Source organism: Delphinus delphis, chromosome 4 (assembly GCF_949987515.2).
Source record: "Delphinus delphis chromosome 4, mDelDel1.2, whole genome shotgun sequence".
Classification (NCBI taxonomy): Eukaryota; Metazoa; Chordata; class Mammalia; order Artiodactyla; family Delphinidae; genus Delphinus; species Delphinus delphis.
In genome coordinates this window covers 71,880,439-71,900,364 of record NC_082686.1, presented here as the reverse complement: position 1 = coordinate 71,900,364, position 19,926 = coordinate 71,880,439, and the positions used below count along the sequence as shown (strand labels likewise).

The window sequence follows — 19,926 nt, the reverse complement described above, 5'->3', positions numbered from 1 at the left end:
GGGGGGCGGTGGGACATTTGGGGTTGGGGAGGGAGGGAAGTCTTTTGAAGACATCAGCTCACTGTGCTGAGAGAGGGACCAAACTCAAGGAAACCTCTGATCTATAAATTCAACTGCTGCATTTTTTTATAAATACATGTAAATGTCCTGTTGTAATATTTGATCTTGGAAATAAAATCAAAAACTTTTCAGTATTAGTTTTCTTGCATTATTGTTTTTGTGAGGTAAGACTCTGGATACTACTTTTGTTAATACAATTCAGGTTTGCTTGCTTTCATATTCTCATGTTTAGCACACTGTAGTATTTATTGAAAAAGGTTAGTTCATAGTCCGGTTGTCAAGGGTAAATGTTTGTTAGCTTCTTCTCTGCTCTTAGTTAACATGTTGAACGTTCATGATAAATGCTCTATAAATGTTGGTTGAACTATTCATGAAATCACTGGGTTAGCTAGCCTTGTAAGGAAAGTAAGATTCTGTATTTGACATATTGGCAGTTCAAGCAGTGTCTAGTCTTTCAGATCAGCAGTGACTAATGACTAAGGACTCAGCTTAAACAAGTGAAGGAAAAAAAGTAATTACTAAATTAATGGGAGAAAAACCAGGAGTTATGAGAGACCATGATGAGCAAAACAGACACAGCCCCTGCCCTCAAAGAACTTTCTTTTTAGTTAGGAATACAGATAGTAAACAAATAAAAAAATATAGATTTGATTCAAACACTATGAACAAAACTGGAAAAGGAGCCAGTAGAGAATTCTGCTTTAAATAGGATGTTGGGGAGTTAACATTTAGACTGACACCTGAAGGATGAAAAGAAGGTGTCCCATACTAAGAGTAGGAGGAAAACTTCCAAGGAGAACAACAAATGCAGAGGCTGTGGAGCAGGAAAGTTTTTGATGTATCCGAGGTATTGAGAGAAGGCCAACGTGTCTTGCATGTAGTGAGCAAAGGGAGTGGCATAAAATGTGTAAAAGCCAGATCATACAACACCTTATTAGGCCCAGTAAGGAGTTCATATAGTGTTCATATAGAGTATAACAAGAAGCCATTATTGTGTGGAGGGTGGATTGCAAAAGAGCAAGAGTAGAGACTATTGCAATGATCAGGGTACAAAACGGAAATTGCCTGGACCAGCGTCATGGCAATGGAACTGGGAAGTAGTATACAGATTAGAGATGCATTTTAAGGTAGAAATTTAAAGACTTAACTGTTGGATTAGATGTGGGGCAATGAGGGAAGGAGAAATCAAGAATGACTCAAGTTTCATGCAATGAATAGGTATTAGTGTCATTCCTGAGGCAGGAATGGGGGATCAAGCAGATTTGGTGGGATAGAAATCATTTTGGATGTGTTAATTGCAGCACTTCCAAGTGCAGGTGTAGTATAGTAAGTTGGACACGTGATTCTGAAGCTAGGAAGAGAGGTGAACTGGACTTAGAGATTTGAGAAATCATCAGCGCTGTAGATGGAGTTCATTGCCATGAGAAAGAATGAGGTCACTCAGAAGAAAGTTAAAGAAGAGGGCCCAGAACCCAGGCCTGGAGATCACCAACAGGAAGAGGCCCCGTCTAGGAGGTGAGGCCAGTGAGGGAGAAGAAACACCAGAGTGGGTTGTCAAGGGAGCCAAGAGTGAGAATGTTCAAAAAGCATCTAGTGGCCAACTCTCTAATTCTTCCTAGGGGCCAAGTGTTCATTAGACACAAGAAATCGTGGAGACCAAGAACAGTTTCAATGTGATGTTGGAGATGGAAGCCTAACTTGAGTGGGTTGAAGTTCGTAATATTTTTATACTGATGAAGAAAAAAGGAAAAAATCCCAAACTTCCTCTTCAGTGGACTGGTATAAATGGCAACTCTTTCAACATCACTTATCTTCCTTTTTTTCTCTCTCCAATTGAGGAAAATGTGCACTCTTGTTTAGTCAGCTGTCAGTCAAAGTTGAAGCCCACCCACGAGGAAGCTGATTAGTCTGTCACTCTTATTTGGGAAACACTGGCCTGATTGTCCTTATCTTTTCCCTTTCCCTCTACCAGTGAATTCCATTTTCTCAACTTCCTCTATTCCTTGCTCAAATCCCACCTCCAAACCTCTCAATATCCCCCAGAATGGGACATCTGTCTATCCTGTTTTCGCAAGCCTTTCGGCCATGGGAAGCCTTTTATGGCATTAGGCAAATTGTTTTCCCACCCAGGCCCCATTCTTAATTTGTGCCCACCCTAGACTCCCATTTACTTTTCCCTAGAAATATCACCAACCAAGTGATAACTAGTAGCTGTGTCTCCAATAGAGCCAAATTCTGATATTATTAACATATCTGTAAGAAGGTAATGTTTAGTTCTTTCATGGCAGTGACCAGGCCTCTGTGGCCATAGAGGGCTTACCACAGGGGAATGAAGAATTTGACCTAAGCTGGCCTTACTTAGTAAAACTTTATTGCAAGCATATAGTTTCTAAAAGAAGACTCTTGTTCATCAGATTAATCATTGAATTAATTGTCACAAATTTACCCTAAGGAACAGGACTTAAAGTTGCCCTCACCAGCCCCAACTAAGTTTGGCACTTTAAGGTGTTAAAACCAAATTCCATCATTTTCCTTTGCCGAGTTATACCTCAGATTGGAATTGCTGGGTCATAGGGTAGGTGAATATTTAATTTTGGTAAATGATATTGCCAAACATTTAACCAAAGGGGTCCTACTAACTTACACTCCCACCAGCAATGTTCCAATTGCTTTACATTCTCATCAACATTTTTAATTTAAGCCATTCGGTTATGTGTTTGGTAGTATCTCACTGTGGTTTTAATTTGCATTTTCACGATGAGTTAGAGCTTTTCATATACTTATTGGCCATTTGAGAAGTGCCTGCTCAAGTTGTTTTGCCCAGTTTTTACTGGTTCTTTGTCTTCTTCACTGGTTTGTAAACATTCTTAATTCCAGGCATGAGACGCTTGTCAGATATATGTATTATAAATGTTTTCTCCTGTCTATAGTTTGCTTTTTCACTCTCTTAATGTCTTTTTTTTTTTTTTTTTGCGGTACGCGGGCCTCTCACCGTTGTGGCCTCTCCCGCCGCAGAGCACAGGCCCCGGACGCGCAGGCTCAGCGGCCATGGCTCACGCGCCCAGCCGCTTCGCGGCATGTGGGATCTTCCCGGACCAGGGCACGAACCCGAGTCCCCTGCATCGGCAGGTGGACTCTCAACCACTGCGCCACCAGGGAAGCCCTCTTAATGTCTTTTGATGAAGAGTGGTTCTTGATTTTAAGTTCCATTTATCAATCTTTTTCTTTATGGTCCCTGCTTTTTGTGTCCTGTTTGAAAAAATCTTTGCCCACTTCCCACTGCATTTTTATTTACCTATGCTATTTATATGCCTCTTCCCCACAACTGTGAGATCCTTGAGGGTAGAGGCTGCTGTATCTTATTCTGCTCTGTAGACTCAGAATCTAGCATAGAGCTTAGAACATGGTAGGAATTCAGGAATCACTTGATTAATGAATTAATTCATGCACTGGATGGAGTAGCACACATCATCTCTGTGCACAGAGATTTTACTAATGATGCAAACAATAGTGAGAAAACCCTTGATGCATATATATGAGGAATAATTATGTTATTAATATTCTTTTAAACTGTATGTGAGCTGCTTTCTATGTGTGAAATTTCTATGTATGCAGATGTATATGTGCCTGACACAAAAGCTGGTAAACCACTATTGAAAAGTTCATTAAATAGGATCCAGTACAATGAGGTATTACCTCACACCAGTTAGAATGGGCATCATCAGAAAATCTACAAACAATAAATGCTGGAGAGAGTGTGGAGAAAATGGAGCCCTCTTGCACTGTGGGTGGGAATGTAAATTGATACAGCCACTATGGAGAACAGTATGGAGGTTCCTTAAAAAACTAAAAATAGAATTACCATATGACCCACTACTGGGCATATACCCAGAGAAAACCGTAATTCAAAAAGACACGCACCCCAATGTTCATTGCAGCACTATTTACAATAGCCAGGTTATGGAAGCAACCTAAATGCCCATCGACAGATGAATGGATAAAGAAGATGTGGTACATATATACAATGGAATATTACTCAGCCATAAAAAGGAACGAAATTGGGTCATTTGTAGAGACGTGGATGGATCTAGAGACTGCCATACAGTGTGAAGTAAGTTAGAAAGAGAAAAAACAAATATTGTATATTAACGCATATATGTGGAACCTAGAAAAATGGTACAGATGAACTGGTTTTCAGGGCAGAAATAGAGACACAGATGTAGAGAACAAACGTATGGACACCAAGGGGGGAAAGTGGCAGGAGGGGTGGTGGTGGTGTGATGAATTGGGAGGTTGGGATTGACATGTATACACTGATGTGTATAAAATGGGTGACTAATAAGAACCTGCTGTATAAAAAATAAATAAAATGAAATTCAAAAAAAAAAATAGGATCCAGTTTCCATTTTCATCGTGAAAGGGAATCATTTAGAGCCCAATTGAATTCTTGTATCTCCCCAGAGAACTGAATTTTGATAGAGGATACTAGGCGAGGGCTCACAAGCTTTCTATTAAGAAGAAACGTTTATTCACCTTATAAAACACATTTACAAACTATCTCATTAGATTCTTACAACAGACCTAAAGCAAGTAAAATAAATACTAGGTTAGCTTCATCATGCAGATAAAGAGATTATAGCCCAGAGAAATTTGACTGGCTCAGAGTAACAGTGAGTGAGGTTGAAGGAAAATGATCCTATGTCATCTAACTCTACACTCTATACAGCCCCACATATTGATGCTTGAGATATTTTTTTTTCCCAGCCCAGATTCCAACTATCTGTTTGGAGGCAGTACTATGGTGGTTTGGCACCTAGGAGACCTGGGTCTCAATTTCTGCTACAAATACCTATTAGCTATGTGAACTTGGGTAGTTCACTGAGCCTCAGTAATAATAATCTGCTCATTTGTAAAATAATGCCTACCTCACAAGTTTATTTTGAGAATTAAATAAGATGCTAGATGCCTCTCCTGGGTTAGTCCTCTCTTTTATTTCTTCTCAGCTTAGCAAAAAGGATTTTATTTGCAGTGTCTGTTAGAACAGTTCTTAATTAGGCAATTAGAATGGTTTGATGACAGAATGCCAGATATCACTCAGATTTTAGAAGGTATTTCTGTTCCCAACTCAATGGCTTATCTAACAGCAGACACTCTCATATCAGTATCATTAAAACGGTGGTACAGATGATGGTGGCCTAGAGCTTGAAAAAAAAAGTTAGAAAGCTATTAAAGGAGCCACAGCTAAGAGCAAAATAAGGAAGGTGATAAGGAAAAAATGATGGCCGCCCTGCTTAGTGCTGTTTTTCCAAGGAGCCCAAACACTGCAGTGAGTGAAACAGATGCGGGCCGGTAGTGTGTGAAAAAGTGTTGCTGCTTGGGAAAGAAAGGAGGATAAGGTATTTCTCATGGGTGCATCCTCTGACTCATTAAGGCATTTTAGCTCACGAGGCCATGCCTCCTGGTTCCTTTCTTAGGGTCACATGAAAATGAGTAGAGGGTGGGTCATCAGGAGAGGGCTCTTCAGGAAGAGGAAAGCTCCTTTGTTGCAGGCCTGTGGGCAGCGGTGTGCGGGCATGCATGCCCCCCCCCCCCACACACGCCTGAGTGACTTCCACATATAAATAGCGCCTCTCTGACCCTCTGTAGGAGTCCTGAAAGAGGAGCCTCCAGTCCAAACCTGCAGGAGTTCCAGCTGAGGCCACAGGAGTTCAGACCCACTCTGAACACGGAGCCCTTCACCAGGTTCTTTCTCTCCCATCCTGATTCTTGCCACCGGATGCAGGTAAGCAGAAATGGAAGGGCCCAGTGAGGGGATGGCCAGGGAATAGTTTGGTCTAGCAGTTAAGAGCACAAGCTTCCAACTCAAAGGAGATCTGGCTCAACCACTGAGCAGCTGTGTGACTTCAGGCAATTTGTTTAACATCTCTTTGCCTCAGTCTATCAATTTCAGGCCTTTACACATGCTTAGAATACTTTTCCCTTCCCAACTTTGCCCGTCTAATGCCTCGTTGTCAAGTTTTAGCTCATACAACACTCCTTCCAGGAGGCTCTGCCTTGCTTCTGCAGACAGGATTAGGCAAGTGCTTCCATCACACCTTCAGCTGGACTGTTCTGCTCCACACTTTCTCATTGCCTGGTTAGTGTCCCCACCAGACTTTAAGTTCCTCAAGAGAAGAGTCTGTCTCTGGTTCACCAGAGTGAATAGTGCCTGGTACATAGTGGTCACAATACATATTTGACTGGTGAAAGAATGATAAAAGTCTGGCTAGGTGATGATTTAGGTTGAGAGACACACAGAATTTAAAGTCTCTTCCTCTATTTGACTCAGCTGATCACTTAAACTGTTGCCCAGACATCTAGGTAGTGATTTGTTCACCCAGCCAGGATCTCAGGTTAGAACAGGGCACCCCTAAAGCCTGGTTGTGAGGTTTTACCTTATGATCCTGCTTGTCTCTTCAGATATCAAATTAGCCAAACTCTTTGCTAATCTCCTGGCTCACATTTGTGGAAGCATTTCTCAGAATGTTGTGATTTCTAGGGGAACAAATCAAGGGGAGGACGTGAAACTCCAACTGAGCCACAGCCCTCCTAGATGCAGCAGCACAGCAAGTGCTTTTAGCAGATTAGTAGGACAGCCAGGATGCTCTGAATCCCACTCATCCCAAAGGCCATGCTCAACTTAGTTTTCCCTCTGCACGTTCATATCTTTTAGCTTCCCTTCTAAAACTTTCCTGATAAGAAAAATTTCCAAAGAAGAGATTGTCGGGGTGGGGAGGTTCATGTCGGTGATCTATTGTCTAGACAGGCCTTACTCATAGGTGGAATGATTCAAAGGAGGCTGAAGGCATTCCTGAACAAAAGGTTCTTCCAGCCGGTGGTCTAGAGTGTGCCTCAATGTCCGACCACACACCAGTCCTTTCTTGGGCCCCTGACAAAATGTCAGTCATCTGAGAGGCATGTGGGTTAAAGTCGTTACTTGCCAACACCCTGGACACACACTGAGAGCGCGGCTCTCAATGGCAGGAAGGCCTGGGGAGGGAGGCTGCATCACAAACTGTTTGGGTGGGTTGTGATCATACAGATGCCCTGCCCGCTGACAGCGGAGCAGGCTCCTCACCCTGAGGACCCGTGGAGAAAGCAGCCAGTACCATACCAGCTTGGAGGACACTTCAGGAAAAGAGGTCTCTGTGGTGGGCCCCTGGGGGAGGGGGCCCCCTCTTCCCTCCAGGTCCCTTGTATCCTTGGAGTAAGGGCCACTGTTCCTCCGTATCCTACCCCCAACTCCTCCAGCGTGTGCCCCCCTCCACAAAGATCCGAACTTCCTTTCATCAGGGATGAGTTACTTTATTCACCGTTTGAGAAACATGGCTTAGAGAGCAAATACCCTGTGGAGAGGGCACACGGTGAAGGCAACTCATCCCACTAAAATATTAGCAATTGCATCAGAAAGTTTCCTGCTGGGAGGAGCAGCTGAGATGAGTTTGGGCTCTGAGATTAGGGAAGCAAATGTCACCAAGGGCTGAGGAGGCTGGGGAATGGGGGTATGGGCGGGCAGGACAAGAGCACCCCCTTTCCTGCCCCAACCAAATGGCCTGCTCAGTGCTGTGTCTAACACGAGTCTCTATATAAGCTGAAGTCTGGACAAACAAAAAAAACCTAGGCTAATCAAGTTTGTTTTTTTTTAAATTAAGTTCATAAATTGTAAAACCGTTTTTAAAAATGTATGATAAAATCGAAATTTAGGGTAGTCGTTCCCAGGAAGGAGTACAGGCAGATGATAGAGAGGGCACACCTGGGGCTTCAATAGTATTAGTGGTAAGAATCTATTTTGTAAACCAGTTGTGTTTACATAGGTGTTGTTCAATTATTCCACACAACTAGCAAGAGCAAATATATTATATACATTATGCTTCACTCTTTAACTCTGAAATATTTCATTATATATGTAGGTGTATGTATATATGTAAAAGAGAGATTGGGGTGGAGGCTTTGATCTATACATATTTTCTGGTTATGGGCAAAGCTGTGTGTTAGGAGGGGAGCGTCAAGAGCCTTAAGCTGAGCCAGACATGTAACTGAATTGCAAAGTGGCAACAAACCACTTCTTGGGGATGTCATGGTACTGACTTTTTTCAGGTCCACATTGACATGAGTGTACCCAAATATTACTAGTCCTATTCTAATTCATATTAAAAAAAAATAAAAAGTTCACAGATCAGTGAAAATTTAAAAGGGAGAAACGGCTATAAGTAAAGGTGTGGAGGAGGCATTTTACAACCTATCTAGACATGACATTTTAATTTGTAATCAATTTTATTGATATATAATTAAAATATAATAAAATTCACCAATTTTAAGAGTAGTTTGATGAGTTTTGTCAATATATATATATTTGTATATTCATAAGAATCTAGATATAGAACATTTTTATCACCTCAAAAAGTTTCCTTATGTACGATATTAATCCCCTCTTCTATTCTCAGCCCCTGGAAACAACTGATCTGCTTCCTGTCACTAGTTCTGCCTTTTCTAGTGTTTATAATTTCATATAAACAGAATCATACAGTGAGTAGTCTTTTGTTTCTGGCTTCTTTCATTTAGCATGATTTTGAGATTCATCCATGTTGTTTCATGTATCAGTAGTTTATTGTTTTTTATTGCCTAGTAGTAGTACTAATTGTATGGATATACCACAGTTTATCTATTCACCTATTGATGAGCATTTGAGTTATTTCTCACTTTTTTGTATTTCTCATTTTTAATTGATTTTTTATTGTGGTAAAATATATATAACTTAAAGCTTGTTATTTTAACCATATTAAAGTGTACAACTCAGTGGCATTAATTACATTCACAATGTTGTGTAACTATATATTACCATTACCTGTTTCCAAAACTTTTTCATTACCCCCCAACAGAAACTCTGTAAACATCAAACAATAACTCCCCATTCCCCCTTCCCCTCAGTCCCTAGTAACCTCTAATCTACTTTCCGCCTCTATGAATTTGCCTATTCTGGATATTTCATATAAGTAGAATCATACATACTTGTCCTTTAGTGTCTGGCTTATTTCATTTAGCATAATGTTTTCGTGCTTCATTCATGTTGCAGCATGTAACAGAACTTCATTCTTTTAATGACTGAATAATATTCCATTGCACATATATATATATATATATTTTTATTCATTCATCTGTTGGTAGACACAGGTTGTTTCCATGTTTCTAATTTTTAGTTATTATGAATAAAGCTCCTATGGACATTCAAGTACTAGTCTTTGTGTGGGCATGTGTTTTCATGTCTCTTGGATAAATATATAGAAGTGGAATTACTTGATCATTGGTAAGTGATGGTTTAAGAAACTGCCAAGCTTATTTCCAAAGTGGCTGTACCATTTGCATTCTCACCACATATCTATGAGAGTTCTAGTTGTTCCACATCCTCACCAACACTTGGTATAGTCCAACTTTTTTTTTTTTTTTTTTTTGCGGTACGCGGGCGTCTCACTGTTGTGGCCTCTCCCGTTGCGGAGCACAAGCTCCGACGCGCAGGCCCAGTGGCCATGGCTCACGGGCCCAGCCACTCCGCGGCATGTGGGATCTTCCCAGACCGGGGCACGAACCCATGTCCCCTGCATCGGCAGGCGGACTCTCAACCACTGCGCCACCAGGGAAGCCCCTAGTCCAACTTTTTAACTGTAACAATTCCAGTGGGTATGTAGTAGGATCTTATTTTGGTTTTAATTTGCACTCCCCTATGTTAATGATGTTGAGTGTCTTTTCATGTTCTTAGTTGTCATCCATATAGCTTTTCTTTTGTGAGATGAAATGAAGTGTCTGTTCACATCGTTTTCCCATTTTTAAAAACCATTGTTTGCCTTCTTTTTTTGTTTACATTATTTTATTTATTTGGTTGCGCTGGGTCTTAGTTGCGGCAGGCGTGCTCCTTAGTCACAGCTCGCGGGCTCCTTAGTTGCAGCATGCATGTGAGATCTAGTTCCCTGACCAGGGATTGAACCTGGGCCCCCCGCACTGAGAGCGTGGAGTCTTAACCACTGCACCACCAGTGAAGTCCCTCAGTTGTTTGTCTACTCATGGTAGAGTCTTAAGAATTCTTTATGTATTCTAGATACAAATCCTTTGTCAGAGGTATATGAGGTCACATTCACATACATATTTACAAAATATGTGTTGTGAATATTTACTCCCAGCCTGTGTTTTGTCTCTTCATTTCCTTAATGGTGTCTTTTGAAGAGCAAAATTTTAATTTTGAAGTAGTTTAATTTATCACTTTTTATAGGTTGTACTTTTTGTGTTCTATATAATAAATCTTTATCTAACCGAAAATCCCGATGATTTTCTCTGTTGTTTTCTTGTAAAATTTTTATTAGGTTTAGATCCATGGTCCATTTCGAGTTAATTATTGAATAGGGTTTGCAGTAATAGGAAAAGTATATATTTTTGTTTTGCATATGGATTGTTCCAGCATCATTTGTTGAAGAGACTCTCCTTTTCCTACTAAAATACCATCTTTTTCAAAAATCATTTGATCATATTTGTATAGCTCTATTTCTGAATTCTCTAGTCTGTTCCAGTGGTCTGCATGTCTGTATACACCATTACTTTGCTGTCTTGATTACTGTAGCTTTATAATGTCTTAACATCACATGATGTAAGCCCTCCAACTTTGGTCTTCTTTTCCACATTGTTTTGAAAAATCTAGGTCTTTTGCATTTCCATGTAAATTTAGATTCAGCTTGTCAGTTTCTATGACAGAACCCTGCTAGGATTTTGACTGAGATTGCACTGATACTAAGCCTTTTGATTCATGAACATGGTATATCTCTCCATTTATTTGGGTCTTCTTTAATTTTTCTCAGTAATGTTTTATAATTTTTAGTGTACAGGTCTTACACAGATTTTGTAAAATTTATCCATAAGTATTTTCTATTTGTATGTTATTGTAAATGATGTTGTTTTTTAACTTTTATAATTTATCATTGCTTGTATATAGAAATACAATAGAATTTTTGTACATTTAATTTTTTATTCGGTAACCTTGCTAAACTCACTTATTAACTTTTTGATAGATTCCTTACAATTTTCTACACAGATAATCATGTTACTGTGAATAATGATATTCTTACTTCTTTCTTTCATACCTGTGGCTTTTGCCGCTTTTTATTTTCTTATTGCACTGGAAAGGACCTCCTGTACAATGTTGAATGGAAGTGGTAACAGCGGACAGCTTTAAAATGACGTCTTTTAAAGCAAGAGGATGACACCTTTAAAATTTTGTTTTTTGGGCTTCCCTGGTGGCGCAGTGGTTGAGAATCTGCCTGCTAATGCAGGGGTCATGGGTTCGAGCCCTGGTCTGGGAGGATCCCACATGCCGCGGAGCAACTAGGCCTGTGAGCCACAGCTACTGAGCCTGCACGTCTGGAGCCTGTGCTCCACAACAAGAGAGGCCACGATAGTGAGAGGCCCGCGCACCGCGATGAAGAGTGGCCCCCACTTGCCACAACTAGAGAAAGCCCTTGCACAGAAACGAAGACCCAACACAGCAAAAATAAATTAATTAATAATGAACTCCTACCCCCAACATCTTCAAAAAAAAATTTTTTTTTTGTTTTTCTGTATCAAGTAGAAATAATCACTGGCTTTAATAGAGGTACAAGCAAATTATGATGGGATGAGGAGTGTGTGTGTGTGTGTGTGTGTGTGTGTGTGTGTGTGTGTGTGTGTGAGTGGGAGCTGGCAGAAAATGGAGCAATTAAATTCTATCCATTGGGAAATATTTATAAGACGCAGAGTTTTTAAGCAAGTTCCTTGGCTCTTCTTGATCTGACCCTAGGAGGTGACAGTGCCTCTGGTCTATTTCCCCCTCCCCACCCTATGCTCCTGGGGTTTCCCCTAGCCAGCAGCTCCCAGTAACACAGCTACCCTGACCCTCTTTCCATTGGTTCCAGGACAGTGTCCTCTCTGTGTGATGGCATGCTCACGGACCTGCTCCCAAGTACTGGGGCTGAGCCTCGGGACTACAGCCCTGTTTGCTGCTGCAGCCAACACAGTGCTCCTCCTTCCTAACTGGGATGTGACCTACCTGTTGAGGGGCCTCATTGGCAGGCATGCCATGCTGGGCTCTGGGCTCTGGGGAGGAGGCCTCATGGTGAGTGTCTGGGGTTCCCTGGGTGTGAACTCCCAAAGTGCCCCTTAGAGGTGGAGCAGTGAAGTGGGGGTGGGGGTAGTGTTTTGATTCCTTGAAAAAAAGCTTGAACTAACAAGCTGACTGTGGGGTCTATAGCAGCTCCAAGGGATAGAAGACTCTAGGAAGACTGGTCAAATGTTGCTGAATTTTGGACTAGGCAGGCTTGGTGTGAACGCGGCCATTCATAGAGTCACATTAGGCTAGTCATCCCAAACTGGCCACAGGTGGCAGCTAGAGATGTAAATTACCCAATCTCTTTTTAACACTCTTCCCTCTTCCCCCAGGTTCTCACTGCAGCTACCCGCATCTCCTTGACGGGCTGGAGATACGGCTGCTTCAGTAAGAGTGGGCCCTGCCAAAGTGTAAGCACCCGATTCCACTCTTCTAATACCTAGAATGTCCCCACATTCTATTACTTTAGAGGCAGAGTGATAAAGAGACAATTTCAGTCTTGGCGTTTGAAGTCAGGTCCTGACCGTACCTCTCTAAGGGTCTAAAAACCCTAAGCTTTTGGGCAAGTTTTCTGAATCTCGGATCCTTCTGTAAAACGAAAGTTAACAGGATCAAGTCCAGGGAGGAAGTGCTTAATGAACCATAAATGTCTACACACATGTGAGGAACTGTTCTTTTTTATTTTATTGATGTATAGTTTACAATGTCCTGTTAATTTCTGCTATATAGCAAAGCGATTCAGCTATACATGAACTGTTCTTATTAGTTTTAGCCTATTGAACCATATGGACATGAGTTATGTACATTGTAGTCATGTGTCATTGATAGAAAATTTCCTGGCTATTTTTCTTAATTTTTCTTGGAGCTGAAAGATTCTCCAGAGATCATCTGATGACTAGATTCTAGTCTAACCTCTCCATTTTACAGATAATGAAGCTGAGGCCCAGAATAAATTTGCACTGTATTAATTACAGCAACATCTATATATATTTGAAAAATCTCAGTACATAAATGTATAAGATATATTGCTCATTCAGTCTCAGACACATGAATTTGTGGCCTTTTTACAGTAACTCTGCATCCTGCTTTGATATCTACATCCCACATGTTGGGAACCCTGCTGATTCAGAATTATATGTTAAAGAATTAAGTATAAACACCACACATTTCATTCACTATCTGTTCTCAGTCATGTCTGGTTTTCCCCTAGGCAAGTGGTTCTCGACTTGAATGTGTGCATCAGAATCCCTGCAGCGTTTGTTAAAACACAGATTGCTGGGCCCCACGCCCAGAGTTTCTGACTCTGTAGGTCTGGGGTGGAGCAAGATGGGGAGGGGGGGAAATTTGCATTTCTAACAAGTTTCCAGGTGATGTGCTGTTGCTGGGACAGGGACCACATTTTTAGAACCTCTGTCCTAGGCTTATGTCAGACTGATTCATCTTGAATCTTTTAACTTAGAGTCAAAACTTACTACACTGCTTTCTGTGGCCCCTCTCGAGTTCTAAACCAGTCTGACATCAGTGGGAAAACGACTCTGATTCTGTATAAAAACTATATATATATATATATACGCACACACACACACACACACACACACATATATATATATATGTTTTATTTAAAATTTTAAAATATGTGTTTTTTGAGAAGGAGAAAAAAAAAATCTGGTATCCTGAGAAAGAAACCAATCTGGAAGTTAGAATCCTGCCAAGGAAATAAACACATTGCTATCTTTTGGGAAGGAAATGAGTGGTGCACAGACCAGAAAAGTACAATGACAGAACTCGAGTTATTTCAGAGTTGACTGTAATTTCTCTCTGTCTCTGCCTCCCTCCCTCCCTCCTTTTCTTCCTTCTTTCCCCTCTTCCTCCCTTCCTTCCTTTCATGCTTGATCTGAGAAAGAGAGGAATCAGGGATGGCAGCTTGGAACTTTTGAAAAAATACAGCTTTCTTTTAAAAGGGTCAGAGGGGGGCTTGCGATAACCAATCTGACCCTTTAAGCCAGAGACTGAATGCCTGCAGTGTGAGTGACAAAGTTTTTGATGCCACTCTGCTGAGAAGCTCTGAAGAGCCTGCTGAATCCGGCTGAACCTGCTGCTGGGACCAGGTGCCAGTGTTTCCCCCTTCTCCATTCCTTCTTTCCCACCCCCTCCCGGCTCTACCCAGTGACCTCATCAGCCAGCCCTACCTTGGCTATGTTTTAAAAGAGGTGCTGTGGGTAGGATCATCCCCATGACTGGGGAAGGCCTGAGCACCAGAGAAGTTAGATTTGTCCAGATCAGCCCACAAGTCACGACCCCCTCTCAGGTTCACTGTTTCTTCTCTCCTTCTGCAGATGCTTACTGCTCTGTTGTCAAGTGGCCTGGCTTTTCTTGGGGCCTTGATTTGCTTTATCACTTCTGGAGTAGCCCTGAAAGATGGTCCTTTTTGCATGTTCGATGTTTCGTCCTTCAATCAGACACAGGCTTGGAAACATGGTTACCCATTCAAAGACCTGCAAAACAGGTAAATGGATGGAAACTTGGATTTGCAGTCTCTTCAGAGAAAGAAAGACACAGAAAGGGACTACAAACTCCTTTTAGTCAGCATTCTAGCATCTTGCTTCTCTGATGCTCAGAAAATTGCAAATGCAACAATAGTCACCCTCAAAAGTCTAGTCCTACGACCTGAGCTGAGGGAGAACCCAGGTTTCTATCAAAGTTGCTGGGATTTTCTTCCTTATTCCAACCCCTGATCTCCTTATTTTTGGGGATAGGAATTATTTGTATGACCATTCACTCTGGAATTCTGTCTGCCTGGAGCCTTCTAAAGCTGTCATGTGGCACGTGTGCTTCTTCTCTGCCCTTCTGTGCATCAGCCTCCTCCAGATTCTCCTGGTGGTCATTCATTTCATCAACAGCTTCCTGGGCCTTTTCTGCAGCCTCTGTGAGAAGTAACAGGTAACGCCCTCTTAATTAATTTTTAAAAATTAATTAATTAATTTGTTTTTGGCTGAGTTGGGTCTTCATTGCTGCACGGGCTTTCTCTAGTTGTGGCGAGTGGGGGCTACTCTTCGTTGTGGTGCGCGGGCTTCTCACTGCGGTGGCTTCTCTTGGTGTGGAGCACGGGCTCTAGGCGCACGGGCTTTCGGTAGTTGTAGCTCGCGGGCTCTAGAGCGCAGGCTCAGTAGTTGTGGCACATGGGCTTAGCTGTCGCGAGGCATGTGGGATCTTCCTGGACCAGGGCTCGAACCCGTGTCCCCTACATTGGCAGGCAGTTTCTTAACCAATGTGCCACCAAGGAAGTCCCGGTAATTCCCTCTTAAACATGAGTGTTTTCATCAGGAGCTGCCTTGAATCTTTTCTGCAAGAGTGGGTATGAATTATAAACAAATTTCCCTTTTAGGTAGTCATGTAGTAATAATAACAATAATAATTCCTTGCATGTATGTTGAATGATACAATGCATTTTAAATCACATTGTAGGGACTTCCAGTGGTTAAGAATCTGCCTTCTAATGCAGGGGACAAGGGTTTGATCCCTGGTCAGGGAACTAAGATCCTACACACCGTGGAGCAACTAAGCCCGCTCTCTCTAGAACCCGTGCACCACAACTAGAGAGCCTGCGTACTGCAACTACTGACCCTGCGCACTCTGGAGCCCACGCACCACAACTAGAGAAGCCCACGCGCTGCAACAAAGAGCTGGTGCACTGCAACAAAAAGATCCCGCGTGCCGCAACAAGACATGATGCAGCCAAATAAATAAATAAATTTTTAAAAAATCACATTGTAAACTGCAAAATGATATAGTAGTAGAAGAAATAATTATCATTATTATTGTGTAGGAACTTATAGTCCATAAAATGTCCTCCAGCCATGATCTCATTTCAGCCTCTCAAAAGCCCCATAAAATTGGCCGCATGTTACAGATGAAGTTGAGGCTCCTAGAGGATAATGGACTTGCTGCCCAAAAGCAGTCAGTTAGGTTCAGGTAAAGTCAATACCTGACCCCCTACTTTCTAAATTCAAGTTCACTAGCTTAATGGACTGAATTATGTGCTCCCAAAATTCATAGGTTGAAGCTCTAGCCCTCAACGTGACTTTGGAGATAGGACCTTTAAGAAGCTAATTTAGGTTAGATGGGGTCATAAGAGTGGGACACTAATCAAATAAGACTGGCATCCTTATGAGAAGAGGATGAGACAACAAGTACATGAAAAGATGCTTAATATCACTAATCGTCAGGGAAATGCAACTCCAAACCATAATGAGATATCACCTTATACTTGTTAGAATGGCTATTATCAAAAAGGAAAGAAATAACAAATGTTGATGAGGATACGGGGAAAAAGGAACCCTTGTGCACTGTTGGTGGGAATGTAAACTGGTGCAACCAGTATGGCAGGCAGTATGGAGGTTCCTCAAAAAATTAAAAAAGAACTACCATATGATCCAGCAATTCTACTTCTGGGTATTTATTTGACGCAAACAAAAACACTAGTTCAAAAAGGTATCTGCACCCTCATGTTCACTGTAGCATTATTTTCAATAAACAAGACATGGAAACAACCCAAGTGTCCACCAATGGATTAATGGATAAAGAAGATATGGTACACACACACACACACACACACACACACACACACACACTCACACACACAATGGAATACTCTTCAGCCATAAGAAAAATGAAATCTTGCCATTTGTGACAACATGGATGGACCTAGAAGGTATTATGCTAAGTGAAATAAGTCAGAGAAAGCCAAATACCATATGATATCACTTACATGTGGAATTTAAAGCAACAACAATAGCAACAAAACCAAGTTCACAGATACAGTGACAGACTAGTGATTGCCAGAGCTGGGGCTGGGGAGTGAGAGAAATGGGTGAAGAGAGTCAAAGGTACAAACTTCTGCTTATAAAATAGTTAAGTCATGGGGATATAATGTACAACAAGGTGACTATAGTTAATAGTACTGTATTGCATATTTAAAAGTTGCTAAGAGAATAAATCTTAAAAGTCCTTACTACAAGAAAAAAAAATTTTTTTGTAACTAATGTATGGTGCCAGATGTTAATGAGACTTATTGTGGTGATCATTTTGCAATATATACAAAAATCAAATCATATTGTACACCTGAAATAAATCTAATGTTATATGTCAATCATACCTAGAAAAATGACATTGTAAGAGTGTATTTCCAGCATAAAAGCATGATTACGTTTCAGAAAGTTTATTCACCTATATTAATAGATTTAAGGAGGAAAAAATCCTAATGATTTTCTTCATAAATGCTGAAAAGGCATTTGATAAAATTCAACATATATTCCTTTTTTTTTTTTTTTTTTTTTTTGCGGTACGCGGGCCTCTCACTGTTGTGGCCTCTCCCATTGCCGAGCACAGGCTCCGGACGCGCAGACCCAGTGGCCATGGCTCACCGGCCCAGCCGCTCCGCGGCATGTGGGATCCTCCCAGACCAGGGCACGAACCCGTGTCCCCTGCATCGGCAGGCAGACTCTCAACCACTGCCCCACCAGGGAAGCCCGCAACATATATTCTTAATAAAACTCTTTAAGAAAATGAGAAAAGACAGGTCCTTCCTTATCATAGTACAACGTATCTATCTCAACTCAAAAGTCAGCATCATGCTTAATGAAGGAATACTAGAAACAATCTCATTAAGGTGGAATACTAGAAACAATCTCATTAAGGTTGCAAATAAGATGATGACACTCACTATTGTCACTATCATTTAATATTGTTCTTGAGGTATTAGCCCAAGCAAGTATTCAAAAGGAAATTAACAGATATAAAATAGGAAAGAAGGTAAAGTTATCATTATATTCAGACAATATGATTACACATCTAGAGCACCCAAATAAATTATATTACAAACAATAAGAGAATTTCATACAATGTCTGGGTACAAAATAAATGTACAGAATCAAAAATCTTCATGTATACAAACAACAAGCAGTTAACAGGTATGCAGATGGGGAACTCCCATTTACATTAGAAACAAAAAAGGAAAAAAAGAAAAAACCTAGTTACCAACAAAACAAGAATGTGAAATACTTATTGAAGAAAACTAAAATATTACTAAAGGATAAAAAATAAACTTGAACAAATATAAAGGCATGCCATGAACTTGGATCATAAGATATAAATGCCCTTAAACTAATCTATAAATTTAACATGATGAATAAAATCACCAAGATTTGGTGGAAGAGGATATGGAATAAGCTGGTTTTAAAGTTCACATGAAAAATGAACAAGCTTGGACAGCCAGGAAATTTCTGAAGAAGGCAGTGAGGTGGGACTAACTCTACTAGATATTAAAAGCTAATATAAAACTACAATAATTCAAACAGTGCGGTACATTAAATGGACAAATTTATGCATCAGACTAGGGAGCTCAGAGATAGAAATAAATATTTGTGAGAATTTAGTATATGCTAAAGAGATGTGGGGAAAAAGAAAGTGGATGATATACCAGATCTGTCTCCCCATGAGAGCCCAGAGGAAAAGGCCATGTGAAGACACAGCCAGAAGGTAGCCATCTGCAAGCCAAGGAGAGAGGCCTCAGTAGAAACCAACCTTGTTGGCACCTCGGTCTTGGATTTCTAGCCTCCAGAAAATAAATTTCCATTGTTTAAACCACACAGCAGCCAGCAGCCAGTCTGTGGTATTTTGTTATGGCAGCCTGAGCTGACTAATCCACCAGTGTTCAGTGCCGTTCAATAAGTGGTATATACTGAGTGCCCACTGTGTGCTCAGCACTGCCATGCATGCTGTGAATTCAAAAATGACTGAGACATGGTCCTTGCCCTTGGGCCCTGCCCTGTCCTTGAAGAGCTCATGGTCATGTTAGGGAAACTCATCTACTAATAATTTGAATGTCATATGGTAGGGACCATGTTAGAGGTCAAGCCAGGATGTAATGAGAGCTTGAAGGAACCAGGAACCTCTAAGGAGAGGATCTGTGAGAGATGAAGGGAGGCATCAGTCATGTCTGAACTGATTCTTGAAATGGTTAGCCCAGCAAAGAGGGAAGAAGCGTTTTTCCATCAGAGGAAATAGAAGCTCAAAAGGGGAGACACAGGATGCTGTGGGTGGAGAACTGTGATGCCACAGCTCCTTCATTGTGAAATGTGGAAAGCAGAGCACCTCCCTCTCTCCTGTTTTGGGATCTTTGTTCAGGATGCATATTGGGGGAATTTCTTCTTAGTTTTTGAAGCTGGCAGGATAATACAGCTTTCTAAAATAGGACCAGGACTGGTGCTCATAAGCAGGAAATGCATCCTAAGTTTGCTCCTTCCTGACTTTTGCCCTGGAGCAGGAGTGTGGTGAGGCTGGGGGAACTGCAGGTTGGCAATTATGGATTAGATCAGTACACCACAAACTTTTTCTGTAAAGGCCCAGATTATATATTTTTTCACTTAGTTATCTTTTTTTTTTTAATAGTTTTGCCTGGCCAAATAATATTTCAGACTTTGAGAGCCATATGGTCTCTTTTTGCAACTGCTCGATTCTGCCAATATTGCGGAATGCTAATCTACTGATGCTGGGTTGTGGTGAAGGAAAGTACAGCGTTTATTGCAGGGTGACAAACAAGGAGGATGGGGAGCTAGTGTTCAAAAGACTCATATTCCCCAATGGCTTTCAGTGCAACATTAAGGGTGAGGGTCCCAGGGTGTGTGATCAGCTCCTGGACATTCTTC

The 19,926-nt window shown here is 41.2% G+C and overlaps 1 protein-coding gene across 1 annotated transcript; it reads left to right on the top strand.

Moving 5' to 3' along the window:
• Positions 1-8,582: 8,582 nt before the first annotated feature.
• Positions 8,583-15,157, top strand: TM4SF19 (transmembrane 4 L six family member 19). The gene is made up of 5 exons (XM_060009930.1): positions 8,583-8,625; positions 12,030-12,229; positions 12,553-12,630; positions 14,557-14,726; positions 14,977-15,157. Exons 2-5 carry the CDS (start codon positions 12,050-12,052, stop codon positions 15,155-15,157), a joined length of 609 nt encoding a protein of 202 aa, XP_059865913.1. The 5' UTR covers positions 8,583-8,625; positions 12,030-12,049.
• The last annotated feature ends 4,769 nt before the right edge of the window (positions 15,158-19,926 follow it).

Bases quoted from the DNA above. Each gene is read 5' to 3' on its own strand.
- TM4SF19 (XM_060009930.1), top strand. From the start codon at position 12,050: ATGGCATGCTCACGGACCTGCTCCCAAGTACTGGGGCTGAGCCTCGGG. The intron at 12,631-14,556 runs GTAAGCACCCGA...CTCCTTCTGCAG, and splicing joins AGAGTGGGCCCTGCCAAAGT to ATGCTTACTGCTCTGTTGTC. The intron at 14,727-14,976 runs GTAAATGGATGG...TTTTGGGGATAG, and splicing joins TTCAAAGACCTGCAAAACAG to GAATTATTTGTATGACCATT.